The 11,585-nt window shown below is 34.0% G+C and overlaps 1 protein-coding gene across 2 annotated transcripts in view; it reads right to left on the bottom strand.

The window, feature by feature from the left end:
- The window catches only part of SALL3 (spalt like transcription factor 3), a 25,720-nt gene extending 14,145 nt beyond the window's left edge, over nt 1–11,575 (bottom strand). For both annotated transcript variants that reach the window (XM_051970552.1, XM_051970553.1), the window contains exon 1: nt 11,485–11,575. In XM_051970552.1, the coding sequence (XP_051826512.1) occupies nt 11,485–11,566 (82 nt within the window). In that variant the 5' untranslated portion in view covers nt 11,567–11,575. The remainder of the gene's footprint in view (nt 1–11,484) is intronic.
- Between the last annotated feature and the right edge of the window lie 10 nt (nt 11,576–11,585).

Raw genomic sequence — 11,585 nt, 5'->3', positions numbered from 1 at the left:
CTACTAACTCTTTTTCCCCTGGAGAAACTGTTCATGGGAATCTTTGAATAATTTGTGGGGAACAATAAAAAGTAGTTGGTTTTTTTTTTTTTAGTAGAAAAAAATGGGCAGTTTCCCATCAATACTAAATTCCTTGAAATGCTGATGTAATAAACCATTAAAATTAAATAGTTGAAGAAAAACATTAGGAGATCTATTTTAAAATTAATACAATAATCATCAGTCAAAACTGAAAAGAATTCTAAATTTTTCAGTTGAGGAAATGCAAACATTTAAAATAAAAATTTGCATGACTGGTATTAGGACATACAGATGTAAAATATTAGCATCAGTTGTGCATGTTCAAAATCTTCTAAATTAATTGATATATTAAAAATAGTCATAATCAATAGGACCTCATGCTAATAAATATTATTAAATTGTTATTTTCTGTCATAGGAGAAAAATCTTTACAAAAATATAGTTGAAATAAAAATGTGAGAATAAGCAAAGTTCACTAATAGTTGAAATGAATGATTTCAGGGATTACCATATTCCATGAGGAACCATACATTTGAAATACATCATTACTTGAAAAATTAATATTCCAAAGTATTTTGTTTATGATATTTCCATATTACTTTATATCCATGATCACTAGATAATTACAATAACAAATACAACTTACATATGACCTTAAGTACAATGAATGAAAATAAAAGACTATCACAGTAATTTTCCTTACAAAGAAAAAGTTATATTTACCTTTTATTAAAAATTCCAAGAAAAGAAAAACCAAATTTTCAGTTCTAATTGTAATTTTTTTTAAGTTCAATTGGATTAAAGAATAGGAAATTGGCACCAGAAGTCCCATGTGTTGGAAACAGTTTTTTGTAAGCAGCAAAATGTTTTCTAAAACTTCAGAGTATACCTTTCTTGAAATGGAAAAAACAAAACAAAACACCAAAACACTGTGATTTCTAATATACCTCAAAAAATGAATGAGAAAGAAGCAAAAAATCATGTGACCTCTTTCTGTGGCTAATTCTCACTTATAAATTTTAAATAACACTGTTTTTTGGTGAAAATATGCTCTGATATTATTTTAGAATAGAAGAAAATACATACTGGAAAATCTAAATGAAGCTCACTATCCAGCTTATAGTTTAAAATCCTTGAATTCTGATGTCGTTTTAATCCAAGAAAAGTCATCTTCACAAATCTGTATCTCATCATTTCTTGTCCATTTTCACTAATATGCATTTTGTTTTAGTCTGTAAGTTGTAAAACTATGTTAACACATCTATTAAATAACAGAACTTTAATATTTTCATTTTAGTCAAGCAGGGAGACAATTTATTAAATATTATAGCAGTAACAGTAATGATTATTTTAGTACTATGTAACTAGGTATTATGTATACACACACACACACACACACACACACAAATTTGCAAGAGGGAGAAATTAAGAATCAAGCACCGTAGACTTCATAATTGACATGAAAGTAATTTATTTTTCCGTACTGGCAGCTCAACAGCTAAGAGATTTGAACCTATAAATAGCCAAGGGGGGTTAACATTAATTTATAGTACATAAGGGTAATAGTGTAGAAAGTAGGAAAAAATGCATCCAGTACATGAATTAAGGTATATTTATTAGATTATTTTCTCATTGTCACTTTAAACATAACTAGGGACAGTAATTTTTTAAAAAAATTATAACATCATCTAAATATTGTGTTGCTCTGTGTGAATGTGTGGAAAATAACAAGGTGCTGATGGGGGAAGAACACCACTTTGCAAAGACCAGGAAGACTACTGATCAAACATTTGTGCTTCAAGTCATATATATGTATGTTGAATGGAACATGAAATTTCTTTTCTTACATGCATTCAGGAAGAGAAATAAGAAAAATAGGCGCTGAAAAGGTATAGAGGCTCTTTCAGCTAAAGTGAGGAAATGTGTAAAGTAAGTTCACAGCTGTGCCAATTTTTTTTGCTCTGTGTACTTAAGGGTTGCATACCCTCTGTCACTGTTCAAACTATTTCTGCAAAAAGATCTGTTCGCCTTAGTTTTCTTAAAGAGAAAAAATATCTGTTCAAACCTTTCAGCAAAATTCTAACAGTTTTAAAGATAATACTGTTCTGGAATAGATTTAAATTTAAATTTTTTCTCTTCTAGGGTAACTCATAAAATGTATACTGAATGTTTAACAAAATGTTCCTTTTCTTAGGATCAACTCTCTCAATGTGAAAGGAGCCAAAAAACTGTTTCACTATTGTCTCAGCTTTGATTAATTCCTGATCTGTTCTTTATTAAGCCACTTCCAGTTTTGCATGAAAATGGCTGGCGAGTAAGGCATCTTTCCAGTAAGATTAGATAAGAGTCTATACATAGGAAAATGTTTTTGAGGCTAGAATCAGTGGGTATTTTTCTTATAGAGTATTTTAGAAAACGTTTTTTAAAAGGTAGACATAGACACTAAATGCACATTGGAGTGTCATTTGGTTTGAATGCTGTCAAAAAACATTTTTAGCATTCTGTAAAGAATATAAAGATAGCTATGGCTTAAAACTGGTAATAATCTCCTTAAGACTTCTTAATTAAATAAAATCTAGTCTGAAATGGAGAGAGAAGAATTTTCAAAAAAGAATGTTTTCTTTAACTTATTACTGTGTTATGAAGCATAAAACCAAACATTAATAAAGTTAAAATACCTGTCATTAAAAGTCTGGAACATACTTCGTAATGTGAATTTGCTGAAGAGAAAAATAATTCCTTTAATGTAAGATAATGTCTAACTTTTAGTGTATTAAATAAAAAATGCTGACATTTTGCATTTCAATTTCAATGTCTCATAGTTAGATTTAGCACATTTTCATATACACATAAAGTCATTTTAAACAATAGCTCACAGCAAATTTATTTTTTACTTCATTGGGGATGATAGTGGTGGTGGTGGTTATAAATAAGCTACCCAATTGCTAAAGACTAGTGAAATAAAGACTTGGACAGATGGTTTATAATTCTGTTTGTCAGACTGGGCAAGCCATCGTTTATTCCACTACACTCTCTTCACCATACAAGTACAATTTAAGTTTATTAAAATTCATATAGGATCAAGTCAAACCTATCTACTGTTGGAAAATGTATGTTCACTTTTCTATTCTGTCTGGGAACTTTACAATGACATGTGGCTCTTTGGAGAAGGGGAGCATACTTTTTACTTCAGCTTTACCACCTCTTAAAAATCTACAGAGCATTTTTCAAGTTTTCTTAAATTGTTAGGAGACACTTATTTTCTTGCAAATTAATTCTTTTTAACTCTTTATGATAGCTTTGAATCCCATAAAGAAAGATGAATTATCACATACTGAGCCCAAGCTGTGAAACAGGAGGAGACAAATAGAGACCCCTACTGTGTTTAACAATGTAGAAGAAATTCCAGACTCAATAGAAAATTTTTCTGTCCTTTTTCACAGACCACAAAAGCTGTTAATATGGAGCTGAACAGTGGAGGGCACTCTTGCTATGTAAAAACTAGTACTGACCTGGCACACTTAGTTTGATCTATTCAGTGGCCCAAATCTCGAATTTGTTAAGTAACAACCACCTGTGGCACAGTCACCAACTGTCTTCTGTTGAAAACGTTTGCAGTTTTTTTAGTCTGTGCAGCAAAGCGCTAGTTCAGGAAAACACTGGCTTCTTTATGTACTTATGCAGATGTGGGATAGTTACAACACTCACAATTTGTTTTAACTATCTGAACACGATGTTGTGTCAAATAATAGGATGTTTGTTTTATTTCAGGTTTATACAATAGGCCTTTCATGTAGATGTAACCATAATTCTAATGTATCCACATATATCATTCTTTGTGCTTAATTAAATGTATATGAGCATTAAAATGTTAAGCTGATATTAAAATTTTAAGTCAGATTTCAGAGGGCCACCCTTGAGATTGTGTTGAATGCTTGTGACTTTGCATGTTGATAATTTTACTCTACAGTACATTGTTCTATAAATTTAACTGATGAATTGAAATCTGTTATTTCATAGCATGCCTGCTTGAGAAAGTTTCCAATAACCCACAAACTGAATTTTGAAAACCTGGTCTTTTCAGAGTTCACTACTTATAAAAACAAATAGTCATCCACCTCCCAACAATAACAGCCAAACAGTAAAACCAACAGTAGTTAAACAATAACGTTTCAAACTCATGAAAACCCAGCATGGGCTAAATGAATATAATAATAAAAGGGGGAAAAAAACAACAACATGGTAAGCTAAAATAATAACTATAATACTCATACTATTTTGGAGCTGAGCAAAATCACTTATTGTTGCTTGTACTGAAATGCTGTGTGCAAGGGATTTACATATGGTAAATGCAAGTGATTAAAAACAAAAACAACACTGTGTAGTTCTAAAACATCCTATAACAAGATGGAAAAAAGTATTTGTTACCACTTGTAACAGAAGCAAGTGATTCTGTGCCTTATATACTAGTCATGCAATAGTATTATCAAATAGTGCTATTAAGAGGTCCCTCTCGAAATAGTGAATAATAACGCAGAGGAATTAAGACAAAATGCTATGGCACCTGCAGGGTTAATTAAATAGTTCAAGATGTAGAAGCTGCACAAAAGAAAACCTTTTTTCCTTCTTTAAGAACTGTAAACACTTGTGCTGAACTAGATGGGCATTTGATAAGCTGTGCAGCATGTAGCAAACTCACAGGGATCTCTAGTTAACACTCAAATTCAGTGTTAACACTTAACAGAACAGTGGTAAGCCGTGCTGCCAAGGTCAACTGCACAGATGTACTAATTGTATTATGAGCTTGACATCTAGTGGCCACCCCTGGCAGGGCAAAGCAGGCAAAGGTTAAATCAGCAAGGCTTGTCAAAGCACTTCTAACTACCCACCCTCAGGGAGAGTCCATCGGAAGCTAGCAGGCATTCGATGCAATCCCACCTTTTCATTGACACCAATGCAAGACTTACTATAGGACACTAGATACTAATGCACAGAAAATGTAAAAGGGGTGGAGGTCTTAAATAGCAACCTAACCTGCTCTGACTTTGCAGGAAGAAGGCAGGCATAGGATGTAAAATATTCAAATACCTTATTGTTCTTGACAGTTCTTATTCATTGGGGTATTTTTTAAAGCCTACATGTTGCTATTCTTTAATTTATTAGGAAAAAAATCAACCTTAAGATAAATTAAAACTATTATCCATATTTTTGTTCTTTTCTAACTAGCTGTTCGCATTATATAGTTCATTGTAAGTCATTTTAACATGAATGTGTAGTCTTTAACATTTTCTGTAATTTATAAAATGCCTTTATAGAATGATTTTTACTTTCCCATTTTTCTATTTTTTTAAAAAATATGTAGCATTTAAATGCTACATTTAAAAGAACACAGCTTAAATTTACATGAAATTAAAAGTGGAGAAAAAACTAGTTAGTTTTTTAAAATGAAAGTTATTAAAATGAATAGCAGGCACAGTATTAGAATTCTGCATAAATTTTGTGTTTTAACAAATGAGTCCAAGTTAACTAATCTAATGTATTTTCAGATTGGTTCCATCATCAGTAGAAGTGACACATATCTTGATTGAACAGTCTATAGATATGTCTGTCCTGGTGTAGAAGCCAGATCAGGTAGATGTACAACAACATAAAAGCTAAACATCTAGGTATGATAAGTATTCTTTTAAAATCATATCAATGGAATATTTTAAATCAATTTGTATCATCATAAAATGCTCCTGGTCCTCAATAGGAATGTCACAAATAATGCAAATGTGGCAATTACATATATTCGCTGAAATGAAAATGTAATGCAGCACTTACATTTAAGGATGTCAAATTTGCAAAGATGATCACTAAAAAAGAAATCATAGCTATTTATGCTTTTGTTGAATTCTCAAAGAAGAGAAAATGTCCTTACAGCCACCTTGAAATGAATGGTAAGACTTCTAAGAGATTATCAGCCCAAGATGAAATCTGACCCACTTTTGCCTGCTTTTTCCATCATCTTGTGTACAACAAACAATCAACTTGCTAAGTAATTCCTGCTGTTAACTCATAGTGGTTTTTTTCCTGACTCTGAATGTCATAAGAATGATCTAATGAACATTTATTTTCTACAAAGTTTTAAGAGGAATGGTACCTAAGGATTTTCTTAACTTTTTTAAAAGAACTATTCTTTCTCATCAGTGACAACTAATTGGCTATCCTTCCAATCAACATTAAAATGATCTACCTTTAAAAATCATAAAAACTAATCTTAATGTGTTTCGTTAAAAATGCGTGTAAATTCATCTTTTCCTTTTTACTGGGTACCCTTACTTTTTATGTTTCTGAAAAACAATTATCCTTTTATGGTAGCAAATTATATCTATTGTTTCTTTTTGGTTTGCTGAATTGTAAATGTATGTGGAGTGTGAGTGCATGTATGTATGAGAAACAGTCTAGACAAAACATGCATGTTAAAAGATAAAAGAAATGGGTTTATTTACAGTGAGCTTGGGGTCCTATTTTTCTTAATCTAAAAAGCCCAGTAAATAAAATTGTTAAATTTTCAAATCACATTCTTCATCACTAAAGGGATTTTAAAATTAATTTCCTAATATCATGCCTATGCAGGAGGGAAGAGGGAGGGAAGGCCACAAAAACTTTAGAATAATTATTGCCAGTAATTTTTTTAAAAGTTGAATTAAAAATCATCTCAAGTTGGGAAGTACTTTCCTTTCACATCTTTGTATTTTCCCCTTCTGATTACAATGTGAATTTTCCAAGTTGTTTTATTTAGTAAGATGAAATACTTTAATCATCCACAAATAGGATATCTTGATTAGTGCCCATTAGAAGTGCCTGGTAGAAGTTTTATTGACATCAAAATGTTTAATTAATTTTTTCTGAGATAAAAATTCTCAGCAGGCAAAAAGATTACTTTACTTGATGGCATGAATCTAATGGAATCTGAAACCTGTCTTCTTTTTGCTACTAATTCTCAAGGAGGAAAAAATATCATTTGTGAACAGTTGATTTTTGAAAGTGTTGTCTTAAAGAATATCTTGTAAGGAATAACTGCTGAAATAAATTGTCACAAAAATATAGAAATAATTTTTATGCTTTACATGTATGAAATTTACCAGAATTATTTTTGCCATTCCAGAGCAGTGATTATATTTTTTAAAAGGTTCTTTCAATGAATTTATAGCATCCTTATGTGATTATTCCTGCTTTTATAACTCTATTTTTCTGACCTCATAAAGTAAAACTTTAAAATATAGTAGGATATATTTTTTATATTTATTTTGTACTGTCAGTTTTTAGCATGATTTTGTATGTTACTCCTAAAAGTTATCAGAAAAATTTCAGTACCTATTTGTACATCATGACATTTCCAACTACCTTAAAATTTCCTAATATTTCCAATGCATAAAAACTGCTCTAACATTTTGATGTACTCATCCCAAAGTGGCTTAAAGAAATTTACTTAATTGTAACATTCCAATTTCAATCTCACTTCTTAAGGTGACTCCCTCACATATAACTTCATATTGGGGACTCATGATTATCTTCCATCATATTTACCCAAAATTAAATGGGTGGTAATCGTATGTATTTGATAATTTTACTTTTCAAAAGTACCTATTTCTTCTTTAAATATTTTGTTTAATTATATGGAGGTAACAGCAATCAATATGACCTACATATATAATTTTAAAAAATTATTTAGGCTAATAGAGAAGTCACCCATGTACCATAGGATACCTCACTATCAAAGTGGCAAAGCAGAGGAACTGTTTTAATGGTTGGCCTAAGCTTCCTTTAAAATAAATCTTGAAATGAAGTACTTGCCTATTCTGTTCTGCTTCTTAAAAAACTATTTTTGGCCTGTTGCAAAATATGATCAGGGACTGTGGCAACATCTTGATTATAACTGTGAGTGGCTGTTAAAAAAAAAAAAACAGCCAAAAAAACCCAAAACCCCAAAATCCACACAACCTTGACAAGAGAAGTTTGATTTCTAAAATGAATGTGAATATAAACATTTTTAACTTTTTATTTAGTAAATTAGAAATCAGGTAATTCATTGCAAAACTTGTAAATGATTTACCCCATTTGGGTCTCCTAATGTGTGCTCTATCGTGTGTATTTGATCCCTCTATATGTTTATACTATTAAGTTTACCGTGCTTACATCTCTAAAATAAAATTTTAAAAGGAATAGTTCTTCCTTCTCTAGAAATACTTTTAATTATTCACTACAAGAGGTTTTACTCAATTAATTGAAATACGCTTTAATAAAAGAAGACATAGTACATTTTGATAACAACCTTCCAAAGCTGAGAAGTATTTACATTGTTGCATTTTGGGGTTGCTGTGAAAGCCGATTTTAAGCTATTCAGGAACCACAATAATAACGCTTTAAAATTCCTCACTGGGATGCAATGTAGTTCTTTTGAAGGAAAGACTGTCTTTCTCATTCGGCAGAAATAAATCCATTCATTTGATCATGTAGTCATTGAGGGCAATACAAAACAAACCAAGTGTGAGAAATTCTATGTGATGAAGTAAACAAAAAAAAAAAAAAAACATTTCCATGACAAAAAGATTCTTTGTCCTTAATCTACCCACCATATGCAAGCGTTTCTTTTTTTTTTCTCTTCTTTTTCTTTCTTTTTTCTTTTTTTTTCTTTCTTTCTTTCTTTTTTTCTTAAAGCATATCTCCTGTTTTAATCTTGGGTGACTTGGCTACATAGATAACACTCCAACACCACAACCATCACTACCACGATCAACACACACACACACACACACACACACACACACACACACAAACTAGCTTAACAATTTTCTGTAATTCAAGAATTCCACAGGAGTGCCAAAATAATGATAATATTTTTAAAACTTTAAAGGGTTTCTCTCTTTTCCTGGAGAGCTACTATTGAAGCTGACTCTTGGTGCTTCAAACTTTAAAACACCCTCTAATAAACTCTAAAACCTTCTCTTTCTTATCTCCCCAAGATTATGTCCATTTTAAATTATCTAATTTCTATCGTAAAACTTATAATTATTTCCAATCTTATCGACTGTCAATACTATTCTTTAAAAATATGCAAAATTAAAACAATTTATTTCTTAACTATGCTAAAAGACAGTTCATCTACAGCAATGCGCCTACTTCTGCACAGTAGCAACAGTCCCCTACTTATCCTTCCCCCCCCCAAGGTTGTGGTAGTCTTGTGGCGGTGGGCTTGCATTTTTGCCAATCTGACAGATGTTTTAACCTGATGAAGTAAATTCGACTACCCTAAACATCATGGTTCTAAAGTTCAGCCTCAATAAGTCAAAATCCTTGTCATCTTCTAACTTTCATGTAACTCTTCCTCATCAGGTACAACCACAAACACAGAGACACACATTTTCCCCTTTCTTTTTCACTTTGAAAGTAGTTAGAACGAAAGGGCTCCTTGGGGCAAAATAAATGCTTTTGGTAACACGAAGGGTACTTAAATTACAAACTTCTCATTTCAGAAAAACGAAAGAGAATGAAAAAAAAGGACCGGAAAAAATACTTAAAAATCAACAAAACACTTAAAGAAAGAAAGCTTCTTATTTACAGGAGTGCCCAAAAAATCGCTCATTTCTAACAAGTTAATTTGCAAATCATATTTTCACAGTTTTAGTAAATTAAATGACAAACTCGAAAAACTTTTGTCGCTTCAAAAAGGGAAAATGTGTTTGATAATTGCAAATAAAACCTTTACCCGAAAAAAAAAATCAACTGTTTCTTGTTTTTTTGATCAATTATAGAAAAAACTCATTCAACGTTTGGAAAGAAGAGTTGTGAGCAAAACTAGGGAAGGCCCAAGGTAAAGAAAAGCGGTGATGTTGGTGGGTCACAAATGCATCCAGTATACAAAATTATCACATAACTAATAACGTAGGAAAAGCCAGATGCAGGACTTGAAACCAGAAAGGGAACAAAGATGGCAGTGAATGTTGCCTAAGAGTCCTTTGGGGCAGTTCTTTTCCTGCTCCCTCATCTCGGAAAACAAAACAAAACAAAACAAAACTCCGCTGCCCCAAATCAGTCAAAACCGCATTGGAGTTCCCTATTTTACCCTTGGGTCCTTTTCAACTGCGAGCCCCTCCTTTTCTCCCCGAACTCCTTTCTCTGTTCTGGACAGAAATCCCTTCCTCCTCTAGATCCACAATTTTGGAGTCCAGAGAAAAAGAAATAAATTTCTCCTGAAAGAGACTTCACACTTAGGAGAACCTCTCGGCCACCAACTACGCCTGCCGGTGAATGTGGGAGAAGGACCAGAGGTCTTACGAGGGGGCGGAGAAGAAATCTGGCGGGGGATGGGGGGAACGAATCCTCAGTGTCCTTCCACACCCAATGCTTCAGTAGCAAGAAACAGGCATCCTCCTCGGGGAGAAAGCTTTTCCCCCAAGAGAAGTTATAGTCACTGCAGCCACAGCTACCTCCCGAGTTGCCAGTGGTTGTGTGTATCTATCTCTCTGTGTGTGTGTATGTGTGTGTGTGTGTGTATGTGTTTGTGGTGAGTGTGCATGGAAGAGTGTTGAAAAGGAGCTGTTTCCGGAATCTGTCCCCTTACTTACTCTTTCCACCACTCCCCTCCCTCCCCATTTCCCCAGTCCAATCCTCCTTGCCCTCGGCATCCCTGGCCGAGAGGCGGCGGCGGTCACTGCTGCTTCAGCGCACAAGCTGAAACAGAGGCGACACGCATACCCACACGCACAGACATAGAGAAAGCCGGGGAAAGAAGAGATGAGAGGAGAAAAGAATTAGAACGAAAATAATAGTTTCCAACCTCCCATTAACTTTCCGTTCAAGAACAGCAAATACCCACAGTCACAATTTAAAGCCCCTCCTCCCACTACCTCTTTCCCAAACTCTCATGCCCTAGGGGCAAGCAGGACTCTACGTAAAGAATCTATAAGAAAGGGAATAGACTTGGGACCGTGAGCTGTCCCGGGTGCCAGCTCCCTTATCTTCTACACGCTAGCTCTCTAACTCAAGTCTGATAATTGCCCCGTTCCCCCCTGTCTTTTCCTGAAACTCTAGCAGCCAAATGCACTACCCGAGCAGACTCAACCTAGGAAGGTGTCTTCGCAGCAATGGGGAAACCAGAAGCTCAATTTGGGCGTCTTGGCTTGGGAAATGTCGAGGGACTGAAACTTAGCGCTTGTTTTCAAAATAAGTTAACTTTCTCTCCCTCCACACACAACACCCGACTGCCTTCAATTTTCCCTTCTTCAGATGGAGCAAATAATTTACTTCCTACAGCACACCAAGGAAAACAAAACACCCCCCCATCCTACCCCCCAAATCTGCCCAAACTAACCCATTAACAACCTCGCACAAAACCTCTCCGGCATGCCCACCCACGCCCTCCTCCTTCTCTTTGCCCCCTCCCCCTTCTCGGACCCCAGAGGGAGAAGAGCCCCTTACCGTGTTCAGAAACTACCTCGGACTGCTGTAGCTCCTCGTCCGACTTGAGATGCTGGGGCTTGGCTTGCTTTCGACGAGACATGCTGCTAACTGCGAGTTGG

The sequence above is a fragment of the Antechinus flavipes genome, chromosome 1, assembly GCF_016432865.1.
Source record: "Antechinus flavipes isolate AdamAnt ecotype Samford, QLD, Australia chromosome 1, AdamAnt_v2, whole genome shotgun sequence".
NCBI classification, from domain to species: domain Eukaryota; kingdom Metazoa; phylum Chordata; class Mammalia; order Dasyuromorphia; family Dasyuridae; genus Antechinus; species Antechinus flavipes.
This window is presented reverse-complemented; position numbering and strand designations above follow the sequence as displayed.